Source organism: Stenella coeruleoalba (genome assembly GCF_951394435.1).
Source record: "Stenella coeruleoalba genome assembly, chromosome: 5".
NCBI classification, from domain to species: Eukaryota; Metazoa; Chordata; class Mammalia; order Artiodactyla; family Delphinidae; genus Stenella; species Stenella coeruleoalba.
In genome coordinates this window covers 19,352,263-19,376,895 of record NC_137150.1, presented here as the reverse complement: position 1 = coordinate 19,376,895, position 24,633 = coordinate 19,352,263, and the positions used below count along the sequence as shown (strand labels likewise).

General features: G+C 36.8%; 1 protein-coding gene and 1 long non-coding RNA gene across 3 annotated transcripts in view; one reads left to right on the top strand and one right to left on the bottom strand.

Annotated features, from left to right (window-relative positions):
* The window catches only part of LOC307186283, a 672,979-nt gene that overhangs the window by 613,843 nt on the left and 34,503 nt on the right, over window positions 1–24,633 (bottom strand). The window lies entirely within an intron of this gene.
* CPA3 (carboxypeptidase A3) overlaps window positions 1–24,633 on the top strand; it is a gene marked incomplete at its 3' end in the record, with an annotated part of 30,298 nt that overhangs the window by 1,040 nt on the left and 4,625 nt on the right. Inside the window, 9 exon segments of the mRNA XM_079922122.1 lie at window positions 2,428–2,552; window positions 10,499–10,601; window positions 10,711–10,812; window positions 11,850–11,951; window positions 13,315–13,425; window positions 14,318–14,408; window positions 15,404–15,606; window positions 17,292–17,345; window positions 17,347–17,377. Coding sequence (XP_079778248.1) covers window positions 2,428–2,552; window positions 10,499–10,601; window positions 10,711–10,812; window positions 11,850–11,951; window positions 13,315–13,425; window positions 14,318–14,408; window positions 15,404–15,606; window positions 17,292–17,345; window positions 17,347–17,377 — 922 coding nt within the window.

Here is a 24,633-nt window from a genome sequence, read left to right as displayed (position 1 = left end):
CTCCATTCTCCTCACTCCCACACTGATCTGTACCACTGGCCTCATGTCTGTCAAAATTATGATAACATCAAGGTACTGGTTACCTGATAACAGCAATGCACTGGTTGATAATATCAAGATGTGACCCTTTCCAAGAGCAGGTCCATGGTGAAAGAAAACTCTTAAAGTTAGGTCAGTCTTTTAAAATCCAGTAGGCTAAAGTTATCATTTTCTCAGTTATTCAGCTGCTCCTATGCACAAGACACACTGTGCCAGCCACCTTACATACATCGTTTCAAATTCTCCATCAGACTTTCAATGTCAGTGTCAAAATGTAACTTGTTGAAAACAATAACTTAAGTTCAAAGACAGTAAATTAAATGACCAAGTTGACATATCAAATTTAAAGCCAGAATGGAATCTGAGATCTAGTCAGATACCCCCTTATCTCCACATCAAATCAATCAAAAGTTCTGCCTGTACTCATTCCCAAATGGTTTTCAAATCCATACTCTCCTCTTCCTTCCTCTGTCCCTGCCAAATTCACGTCTGCCCTACCTTTTGCAGGGACAATTTCAATAGACAATTACAATTTGTCTCATGTTCAGGGCCCTGCCTCCCACAAAGCCAAGTCCGCGCGGCAAGTTGCTCTCTCTAAAGCCGGACAACTGCATTCCTCCACTTGAAGCTTTTTAGTGAGAGGCAGCCTCGTCTGGAAAGAGCATGGTCTTCAGAGGTTCAAACCCCAGCTCTACCCTAGCTCTGTGTCCTTATACAAGTTACTTAACCTCTCTGGGACTCAAATGCCTCCTCTGTAAAGTGGGGATAACAGTCACACCTACTTTCTAATAATGTTGTAAAGACTAAATGAGCTAATATTTGGGTAATGCTCAGAAGTGGGCCTGGCCACACTAAGCACCATAGAAGCATCTTCTGTTGGGATCAGGGTGCTGTTCCAAGCACTTCATAATCTCCAACCTCTGCACTCCACCCTCTTTCTCACCCTTCAAGCACCATAAACACCAAAAACTCGCCCACTTTGGCCCTACACACTTTTTCTCAGGAGGAATGCACTTCCCTCTTTACTTGGCTCACTGCTATTTATTCTTCAAGACCCAGCTCAGGCAGTACCTCCTGGAGGAAGTCCTTCTCTGTTCATCAACTCTCATGACCCAGTTCGGGTTGCCTGTCGTGCTCCTAGAACACTTGTGCTTGCCTCTGGCATTGGTCAGCATGTTGGAAGTGCATACACGGCTCTGTCTCCCACACTGAACTTCTTGCTTCTCTTGTATTAACCTCTACAACCCTGGCACCCAGCTCTGGGCCTGGTGCTTAGTAAATGCTCATGATGGTTCACTGAGCCCTAACTCTTGCACTACATTACCCTGTTGGAACAGAGAGATTGCTATTGTGATTAGATGGCCCTACCTTTACATCACACGTTACATCTCTCATGTGTCTAATTCAGGCTGTAGCTTCCTGATCCAAATAAGCCAATAAATATTGGTTGGTTCACTGCAGCCCCCTATTGGCACATAACTGACTGACCTAGAGGTAGAGAGGAAGTCAATCACAAAACAGCCAGGTAGATTTAGACACGCCTGCAAGCTTAGCATGATGGGTAGAAAGTGAGCACTTTCTCTACATTTCCAAGGTTGGGAAATTATACTTCGTTGGGTTTCACAACTGAGTATGATTTTGAAGAACACGAATTGGAATCTTCTTAAATTACTTTAATCTGAATGCTATCTTTATAGTCCCATTCACCAAATTGCTGAAAGTCTCAGCTAGAGGAAGATAAAGAGAAGGGAATCAGGAGTTGCCAGATGCCTGCATGGCCCACATGTCACAGCTGTTTCACAATCTTCACAACACTCCCAATGGAGGACTGTTAGCCCCTTTTTTAGGCGCGAGGACTGAAACTCAAAGAGTTTTAGTAATTTGCCCAAGGACATACTGCTAGAAAAATGACATGGCTAGAGATTATGCTTTCATTGGACACAAACCTTCCAGGAATTCCAGAGTTTACTGGGACATGTGGTTCTGAGGCCTGACTCAGGAGCAGGGGCAGGGGAGGGTGATGCCATATATTAGTCCATATTCCCAATTAGAGACAGATGCTGTGGCTAAATCAATTGTGAAACAACTCCAACTGGCCCCAAGATGGTAGAAGCAAATGGATTACCCAAAAGCTGCTCATTCTTTTTGCAACTCTATATACTATGTCCTAAAAAAGTGATCAGTACAATAGTTTTTTTCCCACTCCCTAATATTCAACAATTCTTAAATACATTTGCAAAAATCTCATAGGTTTATTAAGAGTCCATACTTCAGTCACGTTGAACCTCAAATTCCTTTCATTGTGTATGACACATAGTCATTTCTTAATAAATATGTGTCGGGTGAGCAAATAAACAACTGCGACTAACACTGAACTCATCTGCACAGCTTGACTTCTGGCATCCAGACATCACCCACCATGTAGCTGCTAACATGACAGTGGATTTCCGAATTAGTGAAAAGGAATTCCAGTCCATTCAGGCTGCCTTCGATCAAAATAGAATGCACTATGAGTAAGTCCTAGGCAAATATTCAAATGTGCTAGAGACTCAAAGTCTTGGAGTCTTGAAATTGAAAGGCAAGTGTAATTTTTAAATTGGGTGCCCCAAAATGAAAGCTCTATCTATGAGATAAAATTTATAGTTACTTCCAAACAGACTAGGGAGGCCTGCTTATAAAAGTGATGAGCTCAAAGTTGGCCACTCAACTTCTATCTTATGTTTGCTATGATCTGCAAGAACAACAATTACGATATCTGCCATCTCTAAAACTCAGCCCCTGGTAAGGACACAGTGCACGTGATCAGGCATGGACGGTTTGGTCACACTCGTCACCCCTGCCGGGTAATCAACCCAGAGCTCAGCACTACTAATGACTACCAGCACCACATTCTTGTATTTGAATTCTCCTGATACATAAAAGGAGACCCTAACAATGTTCATCCTTGAGTCAGAGATGTAGGAATGTAAAATACATAATAAATAAATAATTCTTTACGCAAGAAATTCTTCCCCAGAGAAAGCAAAAACAATGCAGTAAAATAAGACAAATCTAAGAGGAGAGAATTCTCGAATGGCCAGAGATGCAGAAATGAGTCGCTGTGGTCCCACAGAGAAATAAAAGGAAATTGGAACTTAGCACTAACCATGGGTCATGCAGTCTAGGCCCTGGGGCAACAAATAAGAAGGGAGCCCAGAGATGAATATCACAAATCAATATACAGCATAGAAAACAAAATGTCTTTTTATACTTTAAAGTATTTAGCAATTTGATGTACTGAGGGATCCTGTACTCCCCCAGCCCTTGTCATTCCAGTATTCCCCTTTATTAAGAACCCCACCACTCAAAACTGCTAAACACCAGTTCTTTCTTTTTGACTTGCTATTTCATGCCTCTGCTACCTAACTTAGTGCTGTAACTCAAAAGGCCTTCTACTTCTGGCTCAGACAAAGATCCTATAATGTCATATGACAGAGCAGGATTTGATTGTATTTATTATATTGCTTCAATATTCCTAGTAAATATAAATACTACTGAAATGAAGGAAACACATACATAGACAAGTAAACAAAAAATATTCCTGTCTGTGGCTTAATGGCTTAAAGTCACAGGCTATTATGCGTGATTGTTTTTATCACTGTCTTTGTTTTTGTTGTTGTTTCAAGAGGGCTGTAAAACAAATATAGTAGTTAATATATGGGGAGAACATATTCAAAATTAATTTATACCAGCATTTAAACCTTTTTAATTAATATACTGATATATGTTTTTCTATGATTTTATAAATTGTACCATTAAAATTAGAAGTAGACAGTTTATAAATATACCTTCAAATCACAGAAATTAGTAGTGTGTTATGGACTGTATGCGTTTGCTGAGGTCGATATGACGTCTTGTTTCTTTCATCTAAAAGAAATCACCCCTCTACCCTATATACTCCCTGGTGACCGTGTCTCTTGAATCACTTCACAGCCAGACTTCTCAAATGTGTGCCTCAATTATTACAATCTTCACTTTACTTCATTAATATAAACCTGACCCAGATTCCTATGATCAACTAATTCTTACAAAGTATCTAGCCCAGGCTAAAATATATTTTAGTTGGCAAACTGTATAATTGGTTTGAACAGCAGGGTAAAAATGAAGCAGTATGTTTCCTTAATATCCTGGTAATGTAGACAAGCAGCTAGTTGCTCAACACTGAGTGTCCACAGTGGAATAAATCACTGTCACAGAAGACACCCAGGCAGGGGGCTGCCATCTTTCCATTTTATCAAATAACTCACATCAGCCCTTTCTCCTCTTTGGTCCTCTCCTAGCCTGGAACAATTCTGACTCAAACAGAGTTGTCTAAATCCAGATCCTCGCGAGTACTGTGAAACGTTTTCACTTTGCCTTATGCCAAATACTTCCTTGCTGTCTACATCAAGAACCAAAGTGTTAAACTACCTATAAAAACTAGTTTTATCGGGGCTTCCCTGGTGGCGCAGTGGTTGAGAGTCTGCCTGCCGATGCAGGGGTGACAGGTTCGTGCCCCGGTCCAGGAGGATCCCACGTGCCGCGGAGCAGCTAGGCCCGTGAGCCATGGCCGCTGAGCCTGCGCGTCCGGAGCCTGTACTCCACAACGGGAGAGGCCACAGCAGTGAGAGGCCCACGTACCGCCAAAAAAAAAAAAAAAAAAAACTAGTTTTATCTAATTAGAAGATGATTTCTAGAAACTGGTCCAAATTAGCCACAGTTGTGAGAAAGCCACATAATTAGATAGTTACCTTCCTCAGAAATATAAATATGTAAAGTGATCTGTGCAGACAAGAACTATTTAAAAGCTTGTCTCCAAGTACTAATTATATAGATAATTTTATCTGCATATTAATTACATGTGTTACGTGGTGTCAGTCAGTAACAGAAGAAGGTTCTAAGAACAGAAACATCTGGTTGGACCCAGACACCAGTCAGAATAAAACCACAATAAGAGGCTGGCTTGACACAATGATTTACTAAGACACCCTTCATTAGACAGTGCATATAAACCACTACTTAGTTTAAAGCAATCTGTGTGATATTTTTTTTTAATTTTCAGAAAATTAAATTACCAAGACAGATTTTATTTTAAAGCAGCATATTTGCTCCCTTTCTTTCCCTTTACATTCTTACAAAATCACAAAAGGCCAAGCCTAAAAATCAAATAATATGTATATACTAACAAACCTGAACAGACTGGTTCAATAATATCTAAAAGAATGCACATCCCTTGAACTGAGCCTTAAAGGACAGACACCATATTTAGAATCAGCAGTTGAAAACCCTAGTGTTTTTATTAATTTTTCTACATTTTAGATATTCGTATTTTAGATACATTTTAGATTATCTCTTCTTTGATCAAAAGTTAAAATTAGAAAATAAAGAGTTGTTAATGAAAGGTAATTCAGGAAACAACAACTAATATAATAGTAAAACTCAAATGATACAATTAAGTAAAATCTTATTAAGACCCACATAAGATTATGTGAGAAATGTGGAAGAGATCTATACCAAACTGATCATCAACACTTCATATTAATGTCTAATTACCTAATAATGTTCAGTCAGATAAAAATCCATATTCCAAGTATATGCATGGTTCTATCAAATAAGTATTTCAATCAAATAAATCATTCTAGTGTTTCATCCTATTCATTTTTCCTTCTGCTCCACATTTTTATATATTCCTTACCCAAGAATAAAATGGGTATTGTTAATACCTGATACAAATGTCAAAGAGATGTTGGTCATGGTGGAAAGCAGAAGAGTGTGGTAGATAAGAATGTAGATTCTGGAGTGAAGGTGTCTGAATCTAGTCCCATTTAAGCCATGCATTAGGTATTCAACATTGACAGTGCATTTAACTTCTCTCCATCTCATTTTCTTCATCTTTAAAATGATGTTTCATAGGGGTTTCATGAAGATTGGCTGGGACCATATAATGTTCTTTGGCTGGTTCCTTTACTACTTTTATTAATGCAAGTGAAGGAAAGACCACTTATACATGTGCTTACATGAGCATGTGCACACACATGCGCACACACTGTGCAACAGGGGATAACTAGAGACTATCATCAGCTGCACCTTTTCCCTCCTACTGAATAAATTAGTGCCTTAAAGTTTATTACCCAACACAGAGGTATGCCTCAAATGCTGGGGGAAATCCATGTTGATAAGTGCCAAGTATGATACAAAGTAACCCAATTAGGGAGTTACTGGAGACAAATGAGATCCTGTAGAAACCTGAAATCATGCTTTTTGAGTAGACCCTATCCTGCAGGAATGTGGGCATGGGGGAAACGCAGTCCAGACCAGCTTATAAGACACCATAACAATGACTCTGCCTCCCTGAAACATCCTTCCCCACTACAGTTACACACACACACACACACACACACACACACACACACACACACACACACACACACACACACATACCCCGAAGCTCATGGCAGTCACATATACTGGCACACAGTTCTCCATTCCTTCCTTTTTGTTATGGAAGTACACTTGAGTACAATATTATATTTGTTTCAGGTGGATACCATAGTGATTCAGTATTTTTACAGAAGACACTCCATTAAAAGTTACTATAAAATAATGGTTATAATTCCCTGTTCTGTACAATATATTCTTGCTGCTTATCTATTCTTATGTATAGTAGTTTGCATCTCTTAATCCCATACCCCTATCTTTTCCCTCTCTACATCCCTCTCCCCACTATTTTGTTTTCTAAATCTGTGAGTCTGTTTCTGTTTTGCTATATATATATATTTGCTTGCTTTATTTTTTTAGATTCCACAAATAAGTGATATCATACAGTATTTCTCTTTCTCTGTTTGACTTATTTCACTAAGCATAATATTCTCTAGGTCCATCCATGTTGCTGCAAATGGCAGAATTTCATTCTTTTTTATGGCTGAGTAATATTCCATTGTATATGTATGTGTGTGTGTACACACACACACACCACGTATTCTTTATCCATTTGTCTGTTGATGGACACCTGGGTTGCTTCCATATCTTGGCTATTGTAAATAGTGTTGCTATGAACATTCAGGTGCATGTATCTTTTCAAATTAGTGTTTTTGTTTTTTCTGGATATATACCCAGGAGTGGAATTGCTGGATCATATGGTAGTTTTATTTTCAGTTTTTTGAGGAACCTCCATACTGTTTTCCATAGTGGGGCACCAATTTACATTCCCATCAACAGCGTAGGAGGGTTTCCTTTCCTCCACATCCTCGCTAACATTTGTTATTTGTAGACTTTCTGATGACGGCCATTCTGACAAGTGTGAGGTGATATGTCGTTGTTGTGATTTGCATTTCTCTAATAACTAACAATGTTGAGCATCTTTTTCATGTGCCTGTTAGCCATCCATATGTCTTCTTTGAAAAAATGTCTTTTCAGGTCTTCTGTCCAATTTCTGATTGGGTTGTTTTTTTTTTATAATTGAGTTGTATGAGCTGTTTATACATTTTGGGTATTAATCCCCTGTCGGTCATATAATTTGCAAATATTTTCTCCCATTCAGTAGGTTGTCTTTTTGTTTTCTCGATGGTTTCCTTTGCTGTGCAAAAGTTTTTAAGTTTAATTAGGTCCCATTTGTTTATTTTTGCTTCTTTTACCTAAGGAGACAGATCCAAAAAAATATTGGTACAATTTATGTCAACGACTGTTCTTCCTATGTTCTCTTGTAGGAGTTTTATGGTTTCAGGTCTTATATTTAGATCATTAATCCATTTTGAGTTTATTTTTGTATATAGAGTGAGGAAATGTTCTAATCTCACTATTTTAGATGTATCTGTCCTGTTTTCCCAGGACCACTTATTGAAGAGATGAGAATGTCTCTTCAATATATTCTTCCCTCCTTTCATATATTCTTCCCTCCTTTGTCACAGATTAATGACCATAGGTACATATATTTATTCCTGGGGTCTCTATTCTGTTCTATTGATCTATGTGCCTGTTTTTGTGCCAGTACTCTACTGTTTTGATTACTGCAGCTTTGTAGTATAGTCTGAAGTCAGAGAGAGTGATACCTCCAGCTAACCGAATCCAACAATATATATAAAGGATCATACACCATGATCAAGTGGGATTTATTCCAGGGATGCAAGGATGGTTCAATATTCACAAATCAATCAATATGATATACCACATTAACAAAAGGAAGAATAAAAAATCACATGATCATCTCAATAGATGCAGAAAAAGCATCTGACAAAATTCAACATCCATTCATGATAAAACCTCTCATCAAAGTAGGTATAAAGGGAATATATCTCAACATAAAAGCCATTTATTACAAATCCAAGCTTGGGTTCAAGCTAGGTGAAAAGCTGAAAGCCCTTCCTCTAAATTGAGGAACAAGACACAGATGTCCACTCTTGCCACTTCTATTTAACATAGTACTGGAAGTCCTAGCCACAGCAATCAGACAAGAGTAAGAAATAAAAGTCATCCAAAGTGGAAGGGAAGAGGTAAAATTATCACTATTTGCAGATGACAAGATACTTTACATAGAAAACCCTAAAGTCTCTATCCAAAAACTATTAGAACTAATAAATGAATTCAACAAAGTTGCAGGATACAAGATTAACATGTAAAAATCTGTTGCTTTTCTATACACTAATAATGAACTATCAGAAAGAGAAAGTAAAAAAAAAAAAAATTCTGTTTAAAATCGCATCAAAAAGAATAAAATACCAGAGAATAAACTTAACCAAGGAGGTGAAAAACCTATATTATGAAAACTATAAAACACTGATGAAGGAAACTGAAGATGATACAAATCCCATGCTCTTGGATTAGAAGAATTAATATTGTTAAAATGGCCATACTACTCAACCTACATATTTAATGCAATCCCTATCAAAACACCCATGACATTTTTCACAGAACCTGAACAAATAATCCTAAAATTTATATGTACCCACAAAAGACCACATATTGCCAAAGCAATCTCCATTTCCTCTTTTTTACTCTCTAAAAGCAGCAGAAGGAGGGAGTCTTGAAATTGTCAACATAATATTCATTTTGCCTCTTCTCTGAACTTACCAGCTCTCTGATCTTGAGACTCAGGCTTCCTGGAGAGCTGGTCAACTGGGCAAACCTTGAACAAGCCTCAGTAGACTAAGAAGACTATAGATCTGACAGCAATACCCAGGGATTTCACTCCTTGTGTTGGAGGCACTGCTGTATGTGGTTTAGCTAGAGTACTGAAGTCATACATCTCTAAGTTCAAATCCCAACTTCTGTATTTTAGTTATATCCATGTTGGAAATCTACCTAACCTCTATAAAAATGGGAGTTATAATGGTACCCAATTAAGAGTGTTGATGTAAAGATTAAGTGAAAAATGTAAATAACATGCTGAACAGAGTGCCTGGTACATAAGAAAGACTCAGTAAATAGCCATTTCTATCATTAAATCCTCAGGGATAATTATTTATCCTTTCACCTATATTTAGGAACAATTTTTAACAAATTAAGCAAATCTTGGAGAGCTAAAATAATATCTGAGAGAAAGTAATTTGGTTTCATCTACTTAAACCTGGCTGCTGGTTAGTGGAAGGGCTCATGAAAATAACATCTGGCCATAGTTCTTAATTTCCAGCCTTAGGCTTAATTTCTAGTCTTTATCAGCAACAATCTGTTACCATTCTGATGTCTTCATGCAGCTGCATTTGTGGAAAGGTCTCACACGATTTTCTTTTGCTGCTGTTATCACAAGAGCTAAATTGATATGTGTAAGTCTAAAAATATTCTTAGATACAAGCTTCCTGTGACTAATTAATACTGCCGTATGCTACAAATCAACCTCTGAGACCATAAAATCTCTCTTTTCCCTGGTTCCTCTACTTCTATTAATGCAGGTGGAGCAAAAGCCACATACCCTCTTTAGAGCTTAAGACACTTAATTATGTCTGTAGAGACAACCCAGAATATAACTTCCAAACTTCTCAGACTTCATGTGAGTTTTAGTGCAACATGCCCCACCTGATTCCAAATTTGTTGTCATAATTTTTTTCAAAGAAATCCCAGATTCATCCTAGGTCAAAAGCCAAGCATACAGTGAGTTAGATATAATATGCATAATAATGTGCTTGTCAGTGATGTTAATGGGAATCAATATTCATGAGCAGTACTTGGTCTCATGTGCTAAATAAACTCTAATTAAGAGTATACCTCATTTATGTTCTTCCTCTACACTCAATCAGTCAATCAGCAAGAACAGCACAACTCTAGATAAATGGGAAGATTGGAAGCCAGACACATGACAGATCTAAAAGACATGGTTACAGAATAAAGAAGAAACAAGGTAAACTTGATCTAAGATAGAGATGAAGGAAGAGAAAATTTCTGTAAATGAAAGATAACTGTTTTTCTTTCTCCAGTAAATGTGTATTTTATCATTCCCCCTGTCAAACAGAATCTTGATTCACGATGTACAAGAAGAGGTTGAGAAACAGTTTGATGTCAAAGAAGATATCCCAGGCAGGCACAGCTATGCAAAATACAATAACTGGGACGAGGTATAGTATAAAATGCCTGCACTTCCAAAAAGAAAAACGTCACCCTCAACATTTGTTGTCTTTTAGTTTCCTTTTATTCTAATCTCTCAAAATTGTTTTTGTTCTTAAGATTGTTGCTTGGACTGAAAAAATGGTACATAAGCATCCTAAAATGGTCTCTCGTATTAAAATTGGAACTACTGTTGAAGATAATCCACTGTATGTTCTCAAGGTAAAAGTAATTTAAGAACTACAGATTCTTACTATTGTTGAAAAATATGAATGTAAGAGTTACTTTGTGACACAACTAGCTAATTTTTAGACAATAAAAAGTCTTATTTCTTTGAAGAACATATAAGCTCTAGACATCCATTCAAGAATAGAAGTGCCAGGTGGTTTTACGTAGAACCAAGAAAGTCCCTGAATAAACCACCTGACAGACACAGTGGACAAAACCAGACAAGTTTCTTATCCCATATCTTTATAACAAGAGTTTATGATGTCCCTGGTGTATAAAACAGTTTTCCATCCATTAAAATTCAGTGAAACTGTTGACTAAATGTCAGGAAGAAAATAAACTGAAGAATCATATAATCATAGGATCCCAGTACAGTAAGTGAGGCATTTCAACTCTGTGTTGATAGGGAATTCCCTTCTATGACCGAGCTGACAATTGCCATTCAACTGCTACGGGATTTTTGTACATCCAAAGACATTGCTCCCTAAAGCATCCCCTTAATAACTGAGAAGCCCTTCCTTACCCTGATTTCCCATCCATTCATGCTCTCCAATCACTCAAAACAAATCTAAATTCTCTAAAATGACAGTTCTTCAAATATGCAGCCACTAACCCTCCCCCCCACTGCAAACACAACTACAAAATCTTTTCCACTCCAGGCTAAACATCATGTTTATGAAGTATGAAAAACAAAAGGAAATGGCAGAAACAGAAGCAACTTTATAATCTTTTTCTCAGGCCAAAGGATGTTAGCAATAAAATAACAATAGATTGTGATTTTTTTAAACCCTAAAAGCAACTCTGACACTAAGAAAATTTTTTGAAAAATATACTATGAAATAGATTATGAATTATGCATTTTAAGGATACATGCCATGGTCCTCCCTAAGAAAAATATGTGCATACACAGTTACTCATTCAACAGAAGACAGGTGAAAGAATCGCTCTGATACTATGAATGAGTATTTGGACAACAAGAGATCAGTGTGTAAGTTCATGTAAAATAATATATCAAATTTATTTTTTAAAAGATTGGGGAAAAGGATGAAAGAAGAAAGGCTATTTTTATGGACTGTGGCATCCATGCACGAGAATGGATCTCCCCAGCATTCTGCCAGTGGTTTGTCTATCGGGTAAATCAATTGGAACAGTCACACAATTCTCCTTTGACTGTCAAGTCTCCATCACTTCACTGAGTGGCAACACCCCTTTACAAATGAGTGCAGTTCCTCTTAACAAGAAGAGCCCACATTTGGTGCTGTCAGGAAATAAACGCTCTGGATTTTACTCATCATTGAGGTTTTTATAAAATTGTCACCTTCCTTTAAACTTCTTGAACTCCAGCTGACAGTTTATAAAACTAAAAAAACAATTTTTGGCTACAATATGGTTTTTCCTATAGTTAAGTATGGGAAATCTGAAACAATCTTTATATTACAACCTACAAACTTGGCCTTTCTTCAGTGAGTTCAAAGCACAGAACATTAGTTCCTGGTTAGATATTGAATTGGCTATGCACACATTTGGAATTTTCATGCTTAAATTTCCTTCCCAAGTGAAAAATGACTCATTTTTAAAAAAAAGTAAATCCACTTTATAAGTTTGTTGTTCTTCTCACTCTATTTCTATTGTATTCTGACTCCTACTATCTTTTAACTTTCTCTTCTCTGCCAGCTTTTGCATACATCATGCTGCTGGAATATGACATCACAACTGCTTTCAGGGCAAGGATACTTTCCACTAGGAATGAATCTGCCAGTAGAACTCATTTATCCCTGCAGTTGTTTTAGTTCTTCCAGCTGAGGGCCGAGAGCTCAGCTTACTTAAGTAATAAGCTCGCTTACGTAAGCCATAAAGGAACACACAAGATAGGGCTACAAGAAATGTCTTGGCTCCAGTACAGATATACCTGGAAGAGATTTTCCAAGAATAATGAGAGATTTTAGGTAGTCATAGAAAGTCCAGATAATTAGAGAAATTTCCATCTGATGTGAGAAAACAAGTTGATTGGTCAATCTAAATGCTCTAATTTTTTTATTAACAAGGTGTTTTTCCTTTAATCCTACTTATAATTAATTCATGAATCCTCCCCAATATCTACATATTCTTATGCTTACAAATTCAATATATATTTACTGAAAGATGTGAGGAAAAGAATCTATTTAAAACAAGTTGCATTGCTAATTTTTCACTTGGCCTCTCTTCTTTCCATAAAACATATCTTGCATGCTACATCTGGAATGCTACAAGTCTTGATAATTAAATGATCCTTCAAAGAATATTTAGTTCAATTAATTTCACTAGTCTGAATAAGTGTCATTTTTTTCTGTCATATATATGGGTTATTTATCTTTATGCAGTTTAGGGGAAATATGTTTGAAATCATGTGACGGGCAAATGGACTTAAGGAGTGGTAATCATTACAATTATAACCACAGCTTTCCACACGGTAGCTAAACTTTGTACCAATAGCTTAATTTTTTCCTACCCCTACAGGCAACCAAAACTTATGGTAAAAACAAAATTATGACCAAACTCCTGGACCGAATGAATTTTTATGTTCTTCCTGTGTTCAATGTTGATGGATATATTTGGTCATGGAGACAGGTACTGCTCTGTAGTCTCTTGTTTGCATTTAGGTAATATATTATTTACCGACTTTCATGCACATTGAGTGTTATGCATTAAGTTTAAGGTTTGGTTAATCAATTACAGTTCAGAAAAGTGTATTTTTAAAAACTCAGTTTCAACTAAGGAAAGCATGATATCCTGGTTACGCAGGAGTTCTTAAAATAATATGAAATTTCCGCTGCTGAAGCTAGTAATGCAGAAAAATGAAATAAAGCACTAATTATAAAGGAAATGTATATTATACAATATGGCAAAAGTATTTCTAGCTAAGAGTAAAAGTCATTTAGAGACATTCTGAACATAATGATTTCAAAACAAAATCATTGTATTCCATCAATTTGGGACAGAATCTGCAGTGGAATAATTGTATCAAAAAATAAATAAAAGAGTGACACAGATATTTGTCTTTTAAGAGAATTCTTTATACCCTGCTGTTGCTAAATAAGATTTTGAGATTTCAGACAGATACTATCACAAAAAGTTATTTTCTGAAAATTATGCTCCAACAATCACAATTTGGCCTGTATTATATCTGAATCTATAAATGGTGAAAGATGTAACAAAGGTAAAATTCAAATTATAGGTAATTTCAGAACAAAATTGATCATTTTTTAATACTCAGAACTAATCCACAGTTTTTAAAACTAACTGAATTTTTTATCAAGGCCTTAAACTATTAATATAAAAAACATTTCTGAAAATATTACAAGTTATAAGAAAAATTTTTTTTTTCTTTATATAATGGGTCTCAGGTTAACTAGATAAATTTCAAATAAAGCTGTAGACACCTGCAGGGAGAATCTGAAATGATCAAATTGAAAAATGCTAACTGAGCTTGTGTAAACACTTTCATCATTCAATACTGCAGGACCGCATGTGGAGAAAAAATCGTTCCAAGAACCAGCGTTCCAAATGCATTGGAACTGACCTCAATAGGAACTTTAATGTCTCATGGAACTGTGAGTAGCAGACAAGATCTCAAGGGAAATAGCTCTAAAGAGTGTTTAGACACTGAATTTAGTTAAACTACCTACTTATTCAGTAAAGATAGGTATTCCCTAAGTGTTAATTTTCTAATCTAAAAAATGAAAGATAATCATCACTACCATAGAAGTATTATGAATGTTTTGTTGAATGGGTGGAAGTAGGAGGTAGGGCTGTTTATCAAACAATCTCTTACTCAATATATCTAGCTTGCTTAAAATCAGGCACAATCCAGAAATTCTGATAATCTGAACAGAGATCTCAGGTCCCTCCTCTTCCCGATCTGATAAAATTTGAGAAATACCAGTGGTTAGAACCAACATATAGTTAGTTCTTCAGATGTGTAGTGAAAAGAAACATCTGGGGCAAAGAAAGTGAAAAGGTTGCAGGAAAAAGCAATGATAAGCAGAGGCCTGCTACATCAGGCGATGCTGCAGCTGCTACACAACTATTACTTTATCCTTACATACATTCAAAGAGAAATTGCCACTATCCCAATTCATAAATTTCTTCTTCATCTAACTTTGTTGAAAATACCACCTCAGCATCTAATTCTATTCTACCATAATGCATATGATAATAGCACATATCCCTAAGTGAAAGCTGCCTACTGAAACAAGTTAAAGAAACTCAGGCTCAGGGAAGGTAATGTACAGCAGTCTCCAATGAGTTAGAGCTGAGGCTGAATTGGAACTGACTCCAGGCCCTGGGCTGCTTCTGATGCGTTATTCCTGTGACCCTGGGAAACGGAGGGAAAATAAACAAGGCTAAGAATAAGAATATTCAAGTGGGCTAACTCTGTTATACTCTTGAGTTATGCGTACAGAGTTAGTCTGCAGGGACACTGAGGCAGCCCTGTAAACCTGGGAGACTAAAATGTTAAAAACATTTTGTGAATCCCTGTCAAACGAAGTAAGGGCTGTACTGATGGGGGGCAGATTCTGATCTCATCCCTCCATGTCCTCTGCAGCTTTCCCTCACACCAAGGACCCATGTCAGGAGATCTATGGGGGCCCTGCACCAGAGTCTGAGAAAGAGACCAAAGCTGTCACTGACTTCATTGGAAGCCACCGAAAATCAATCAAGGCTTACCTTACCTTCCATTCCTACTCCCAGATGCTATTGTTTCCCTACGGATATACATCAGAACTGCCACCTAACCACGAGGAACTGGTATGTAGGAAAAGCCTGTGGTTTACGCACTGACACCACCATTGACTTTCAGTCTGTTCATCATTAACAACTTGGGTTATCTTGAAAAAATTTCACATTTGAATACCAAAGAAGAGAACTAATGAAGTCTACCTTAGAGTTAAAACCATAACCTTAGGTTAATTTTTTCATGTGATAAAAGTACATAGGTAATAGAATCTTTTGATATGATTCTAAGATAAAGCCAGTACGAAGAAAGGTCTAGGCTACCAGAGTAGAATTCCATTACTACACAGATGTTGCCTAGTTAAATATTTACCATGGGTCATAACATAAAACCATACACAGCAAAAGCCTAAGACAATAGCAAAAACATCTGCTATTCCTGTCACCAAGACATCAGATTTAAGGAGAGCAATTGTATTTTTATCCTCCTGATCAACTTAGAAATTACATTAATTCTTTTATTAACCAAGGAAAGAAATTTTGAATGATTGTGAAGCTTCTGCACTAAAAACATACTCTCTCCAAAACTATGATCCACTAAGCATTCTTTTCCTTTCTGTGAAAACTATTTGATCATGTTAGCTTTAAAAAAAAAAATTCTGCGTATGAGGGATAAATATTTTTAATTGCTCTAGAAAAAATAAAAGCTGTGATTCAAATACTGCCTCACAAATTTTTTTTTAATTTTTTAGAGGTTACAATTGCCTTTCTGACTTGAGTCGATTGTTTTCAGCATTCAATTCTGAGTGGGAGCAAAGATTTGAACCAGTCATTAAAACCTTCTGTTTATATACAACAAATATACAAGCAATATGTGGCCCAAAGAGCCATTTATTTAATCAATCTAGTTGAGAATCTGAACCCATGAGTTTTATTAATTTATGCAAAGGTACAGCAATGCAATTCAATCTACCCTTAGGAAAATGGTATTATGGATTAAAAAAATACAAATATACAAAACAAACTATTCTGAGTAAAGTTAAGTGTTCTTACACAGCAATGAAATTGATTAAGAAAAAAACTTACTTTTTGGTTATATACATTATACATGTAGACTAAACAAAATCTTCACTAGAGTACAAAAATGTTAGTGACTATATTCCATTAAAATGAATTCCAATAATCATTCCCATAGCACAAAACACTATTGTGTATTAAAGGTCATAAGCTGCCACTCAAGAAGAAAAACTCTAGTTTAAACAGAAGTACTTTAAAAAGGAGTCAAGCACCTTTCTTCCCTTGGCATACATACAATCATATGTGGGGAAAGACATATGGTGGTACGGAACCTATGAAGACCGAGGAAGGAGGAACATGGGAGAAACTGACTTTGAGAGAGACAAATATCTGAAGCCAAAAAAAAATCTGAGAGGAAAAAGAAAGAATATGTTTTTTTAGAAGGAAGGTCAGAAGTCATAAGGAAGAAAAGGAGGGAGGGAGAGAGGAAAGAAGAGTGAGTATGAAGAAAGGACAGAAACACGAGCTATGATATTACTGTACATAACTGATTTCACATTTAGAAGGCCTCACAATGACAATATGTATATCTTACTGAAAATAAATTTCTCACTCAATCATTTATTTTATTTTGATCTTCAAATGCCAAATAACCAGTAAAATCGACTTTTTTTAATCTCCAGTGAATTAACAGCATTCACATGGTATCCAGTTATCCCACTCCTACTTCCCTTTCTCTCCAGGCCAAAGTTGCAAAGATTGGCACTGATGTCCTATCAACTCAGTATGAACCCACTCCACACCTGTGGTCCAACAGCATTGACCATTTGTACATTTGTCCTATTATTTATTGTGTCACTTCCCCTAATTCTCTTTTAGAGACATTAAAGAAAGTTATACAATTTGTAAGTTAGGATTAAAACATCTTGGAACTGCTAATTTAAACTCTGGTTTTAACAGAAGATTCTGAATTATACGTGAATCTAGGAGACAGATTCCACCCTTTTGGGGGGGATAAGATTTTTCTAGAAACAAGTTATACTGAACTTTTACAAGGCTACAAGGTCGACAGAAGTAATTACTACAACAAGACAAATTTACAGTTTAATTCCTTCATCATCCTATTCTCTACCACCACTACCACCACCATTTTATCCTCACAGGAACTAACAAGAATTAACTGGGGCAGAGTCAATTCTTTTTTTTTTAACCATTTAACTCAGACTGGACTCTTTCTTCCTTGGCCTTGTCCCTATGCAAGCACAGTCTTTTCCCTAGCTCCTAGGGGTAAAAGGAGTAGGCCCACAGTTTCAGCCACTCTGCTCGTGTAAAGCCAGTCTCCTGTCCCTCTCACCAGCCCCTTCCTACTGTGTTCAACCAAAATCTATATGGTGGATTAAGAAAGGAGGTCACAAGGTCCTAGTTCTGCTGCTTTTGCTTTAGTGTCTGAGCACCACTTCTTAATCTTCACTATTTTTAGACTTTCTTTGTCTTTGCATTTTTTAATTATTGACATAGATTTCTTACAAGTCAGGCACTGTGCTCAGCCCTTGATTTTCACAATCTCAGTTACTCCTCACAATGTTCGATGAGGTGTGCAGTACTTGCAACTAGCTTAACTGGGATTCAATCCCAGGTTCTAACAAAACCGAGTCCGTGATCTTGACCACTGCGCATACTGCTTTCCCATTTGGTTTTTGCAGCTAAAATAACTAGGGATTTCTGTTTTCAAGCAATAGAAATAAATTCATTTAGTTTTCACCAAAGACCATTAATTCAGACCCTGGGAAGTGAGACTATTTCTCCTCAGATCCCACTGATCTTAGTTTGGAAATTCTTTAGTAAAACTCGCCTTTTCTCCAAACTGTTTCCAAGTTTAAGTTCTTAGCGCCAAACTTTACAGGAAATTCCAATGAAACTGCTCACAAAACCTTAACTTCCTAACAAAATTTAATTCCTCAAAAGCAAGGATTACACTTCAGAACTCCTCTCAGATCATACAATATCTAGTATGGGGCAGGGAACAATAACAGAATTAATTCTCATAAACTTGGCCAAAGAAAATGGTGTCCTGACTTGTCAAAAAGGTGTGAATGTGGATTGAAACCACAACAAAATTAGACTTGATTTAGCCTGTATCACTCTCTAGAGCCAAGATATCCAACATTTTTAGCATGAAGACAGCTGTTTAACTTTTAAACATTTCATGCAACAACTCACCACCACCAAATACAACTGATTATTTCCATGATACTTTTAGAATGTGTGGATTGAAAAAATAAATATGTGCATCTGTGGATTCCACTCAATAACTCTACCTGGCCATACCTCATAAACCACTTCCCTAATCCAAGCTGAAAAAATAAACTGTAACTAGAAGTCTACACCCTCAACAATTGCTATGGAATTTGAAAATGCTTTAGTCATCACAAACAACTTCTAGAGCCTATTTACTGGAGGTTCCTTTGGTGGAATTAGAAAAATGACTTAAACAGACAAGTGGGCTTCCCTGGTGGTGCAGTAGTTGGGAGTCCGCCTGCCGATGCAGGGGACACGGGTTCATGCCCCAGTGCGGGAAGATCCCGCATGCCGTGGAGCGGCTGGGCCCGTGAGCCATGGCTGCTGAGCCTGCGCACCCGGAGCCTGTGCTCCGCAATGGGAGAGGCCACAGCAGTGAGAGGCCCGTGTACCGCAAAAAAAAAAAAAAAAAAAAAAAAAATCCATTCGTAGAGAACATTCATCAGCAATCACATATCAACCAGTTGTGTGCTTTAAAGGGCAGAAGAGAAAGTACAGTGACACAGCCGATCACCAGCATCCAGATAGATCTGCTGCAACATAGCCAGGCCAGGGATTCATTCCACATACAAGTGGATGACCACAAGATTTCAAAACAGATGATATACCCAGCTACATAAGTGGACAAAAGTAAGCAAAGTAAAGGACCAAAGGACAGACTAGGACACCAGTTTAAAATGGCGGCCTACTTAGTGGATATTGAGAAATAGCAGGGCCAGATAAGCCACCCAGATATGATGTAAGAGGAATTCCTACATCGTAAGGAGGAAAAACACACAGATTTTCTTGGCAGCAAAGAACAAAGGGTTCCAAACAGGAGAAAACTTTGCAAATGGCAGCTAGGGCATCAAAGGATTATTACTCTCACTTTCTATATATATATATATATATATATATATATATATATACACACACACACACACACACACATGCATACATGTATATACATGATGTATATTTGCATATATATGCAAATTATGAGCATATCAGAGCTATGCATTTGCACTGAATCACAATCATTTAATAAGCAAGAATTTATGGAGCACCCACCTAATAGCCCAGCACTTGGAGCTTTGAGAGATAGGTGAAAAAAGTGAAGACACAATGACTACTTTCAAAGAGTTACATTCTAACTGGGAGCAGGAGATCACTAAAGATAACATAGTTCCATGCTATCATGTGTCACTTTCAATATGGGAGGATAAAGAGGAATTACTATTCTATACAACTGTGTAGTAGTATTTTTAACTATTTTATTTTATTTTATTATATTATAAGTTTTTTTAAGCAATTCAGATTTAGAAAGAATTGCCTCTTCCACATGGGGCTACAGCAGCTTGATAGATGTTCAAAACTTTTAGGAGTGACTGCTTTAATAAAGCACCTGATTAAATGTTCATCAAACATTCACACGAAGCAGGCAGTAACAAAGCACTTGGTAAGAAAAGAAAATAGGAGCACCCCACAATTAAAGTTTAGTCATTCCAATATCCTAATTGTCATTTAACAAGTTCCAGGATTTGGGGGACGCATCTAACATTTACCAGTATTTTTCTCTCTTTGATTTGATGGAGACAGAAGAAAAGGACTGAGGGAGCATTTTTAAAACCCAAATTGTGGAGAGATCTCTGACCTCCAGAAAAATATGTTTGCACTTTGAACCAAATAAAAAATAAGTTAAAACCATAAAACTTGAAACCAGGAGGAAACCTAGGAAATTATCTAATTCATGGTTCTCAAGCCTGACTTCCAATTAGCATTATCTGAGGAGCTTTTAAAATATGCAGATGATCAGGTCTTATACCCAGAGATTCAGATTCCATTAGTCCCTGGTGGGGCCCAGGCACTTGAATTTTTTTAAGTGGTCAAAGTGATTCTAAGATGAAACAAGGGTTGAGAACCACTGATATAAGCTAAATCCCTCATTTACAGACTATGAAATTGAGATACAGAAATATTTCATCACTTAGGGGCAGAATAGGGTCAAAAATCAGCATTCCAGACCAGAGTCAAATTGTATACCAACTATTTTGCCACGAAGCAGCAATATTTAGATGGCACAAAAATTGATATTGAAAGATTGTGAAATACTTATATTTGCATATTGACAGCATAGTCAATCCTTTACCATCTTAGAAATAACTGAAGATAGTTCCCAGTTAGCAAGAATAGTTCACTGAATTGATAGGAATCAAGTAGCTTGTATCATTAATATCATCCATCTATGAGTCATGGAGCTGGAGGAATTAGGCTCCCTGACTTCAGACTATACTACAAAGCTACAGTAATCAAGACAGTATGGTACTGGCACAAAAACAGAAAGATAGATCAATGGAACAGGATAGAAAGCCCAGAGATAAACCCAAGCACATATGGTCACCTTATCTTTGATAAAGGAGGCAGGAATGTACAGTGGAGAAAGGACAGCCTCTTCAATTAGTGGTGCTGGGAAAACTGGACAGGTACATGTAAAAGTATGAGATTAGATCACTCCCTAACACCATACACAAAAATAAGCTCAAAATGGATTAAAGACCTAAATGTAAGGCCAGAAACTATCAAACTCTTAGAGGAAAACATAGGCGGAACACTCTATGACATAAATCACAGCAAGATCCTTTTTGACCCACCTCCTAGAGAAATGGAAATAAAAATAAACAAATGGGACCTAATGAAACTTCAAAGCTTTTGCACAGCAAAGGAAACCATAAACAAGACCAAAAGACAACCCTCAGAATGGGAGAAAATATTTGCAAATGAAGCAACTGACAAAGGATTAATCTCCAAAATTTACAAGCAGCTCATGCAGCTCAATAACAAAAAAAACAAACACCCAATCCAAAAATGGGCAGAAGACCTAAATAGACATTTCTCAAAAGAAGATATACAGATTACCAACAAACACATGAAAGAATGCTCAACATCATCAATCATTAGAGAAATGCAAATCAAAACTACAATGAGATATCATCTCACACAAGTCAGAATGGCCATCATCAAAAAATCTAGAAACAATAAATGCTGGAGAGGGTGTGGAGAAAAGGGAACACTCTTGCACTGCTGGTGGGAATGTGAATTGGTACAGCCACTATGGAGAACAGTATGGAGGTTCCTTAAAAAACTACAAATAGAACTACCATATGACCCAGCAATCCCACTACTGGGCATATACCCTGAGAAAACCATAATTCAAAAAGAGTCATGTACCAAAATATTTATTGCAGCTCTATTTACAATAGCCAGGAGATGGAAACAACCTAAATGTCCATCATCAGATGAATGGATAAAGAAGATGTGGCACATATATACAATGGAATATTACTCAGTCATAAAAAGAAATGAAATTGAACTATTTGTAATGAGGTGGATGGACCCAGAGTCTGTCATACAGAGTGAAGTAAGTCAGAAAGAGAAAGACAAATACCGTATGCTAACACATATATATGGAATTTAAGAAAAGAAAATGTCATGAAGAACTTAGGGGTAAGACAGGAATAAAGACACAGACCTACTAGAGAATGGACTTGAGGATATGGGCAGGGGAAAGGGTAAGCTGTGACAAAGTGAGAGAGTGGCATGGACATATATACACTACCAAACGTAAAATAGATAACTAGTGGGAAGCAGCCGCATAGCATAGGGAGATCAGCTTGGTGCTTTGTGACCACCTGGAGGGGTGGGATAGGGAGGGTGGGAGGGAGGGAGACGCAAGAGGGAAGAGATATGGGAACATATGTATATGTATAACTGATTCACTTTGTTATAAAGTAGAAACTAACACATCATTGTAAAGCAATTATACTCCAATAAAGCTGTAAAAAAAAAAAAAGTTAATTTCAAAGTGCCTTTCTTGTTGCCTTCCCCATACATCAAAATCGCTAGAGCTGCTCTTGTTTCTCAACTCTGTACTGTTTTCTATACTCTTTACTACTCTACATTTTGAAAAGGAGAAAATCAAGACCCCGAATTTGTAGCTCAACACCCACTATCTATCCACTAAGACATTCAAGCTGAAATTATACTAAGGGCAACAGAAGTGCAAAGTAAATATTTCAGTTCATGCCCACGCATCTCTAGCTTCAGCTCTTGCTTCAAATAGAATTTCCACTCTTGTTGACATAAAAGTGCGTGTTATTATGTTCAATGCCTATCAATAACATTTTTTAAAAAACATAGAAGTTAAGTCACCAGTGTCACTTTACGTGGATTTCTTTGGGATGAAACAAGAGTGTTAGCTCGGTTCGGTTTTATCTTGACTTGTTTTGACTATATTACAGTCAGTTCCTTGCACTTAATGTACCTTGAAAGGAGTAGGAAATTTTTTTCTTATTGTCAACATTTTAAGAAAATGTTAACAACAAAAAAAATTATCTTGTAGAACTCAATTAAGACTTTTTATTGAGAGGACTATAGATTGACATATATGGTAGGTAGTACAGTACAATGGTTAGTCACGCAAACTCTGAAGACATGCAGCTTGGGTTTGATTCCTGACTCAACCACTTACTAGTTATGTATCTTTTTTTTTAATTGATGTGTAGTTGATTTACAATATTATATTAGTTTCAAGTGTACAACATAGTGATTCGGTATTTTTGCAGATTATAGTTTATTTTAGGTTATTATAAGATAATGGCTACAATTCCCTGTGCTATACAGTATATCCTTGTCACCTATCTATTTTACACATCTAGCTATGTTGTCTTTGAGTAAATTGCTTCATCTCTCTGTGCCAAGATTTCCTCTTCTGTAAAACAGCAATTGGTACTTAAATCATAAGGTTGTGATAAGAATTAATGAAATGAGTTAGCGTACATAAAGCACTTAGAAGGGTGCCTGGTATTTAGCAAGTGATTGTTATTATATTCTATAAATATATACACATATTTTAGTGGGTATAGATGGAGATAAATAAAAGGCTAAGCAGCATGTTCAACAAATCAAGTTGTATAATAATATATTCTTACAAGTAAAAGTCTTTCAATGTTGTATTTATTTTATGTCTTAATATAGTTTTTGTTTGCAAATTTAAGGTTTCGAAGATACAGAAAGTGGTATCATAAAAGAAAATGTATTACACTCAATAACATCACACAATTATGAAAAATCACAAATTACATAAATTCTCAATCACCACTATTAATCTTAATGAGAAATTTCTCATAAAGTAAATTTTTCAAAATGAAATATCAATACTCTTTAACTCTTTGAAATTACAGCAGTTTACTTAACTGCAAATGGAGGGCTGGTACAGCTAGAAACTGGCCACATTTATTGAAATGTCTAGCATGCTCTAAACCATCATGCAAGACACAATTCCTATTTATCCTACCTCCACTGCTACAGACCTCTTATGTTCTTTTTTACTAATGAACTTAAACTCAACTCTTGCTAAAAATGGCAGCCTTCTTGATCACTGAAGCCAGAATATTTATCTCAGCTCACATGCTCCACAAACTCCCCGCAACATTGGCCCTTGTTGATATACCTTCTTCTTGCCATTCCCTTGGCTTCCTTGACACCAAACTCACCTGGTTTGCCTCCTCCTCCTTCTTTTCCACTTCATCTCTGCTGACTGCCTCTAAAAGCAGGTATTTTCCCAAAAATAAGTATCACGCAGATATTCCACAAGGTTGTCTCTTCAGGCCCCTCCTCTTCCTTCTGCTTCTTTCCTCATCAGGGAAGTACTCTCTATCCTCACAGGCTGGAGCCTGCATTTGCCACCTAGAGGCGTCGGGGTGGCCCAGCTAGGAAATCACCTTTCACCCATGCAGCAGTTACCTGCAG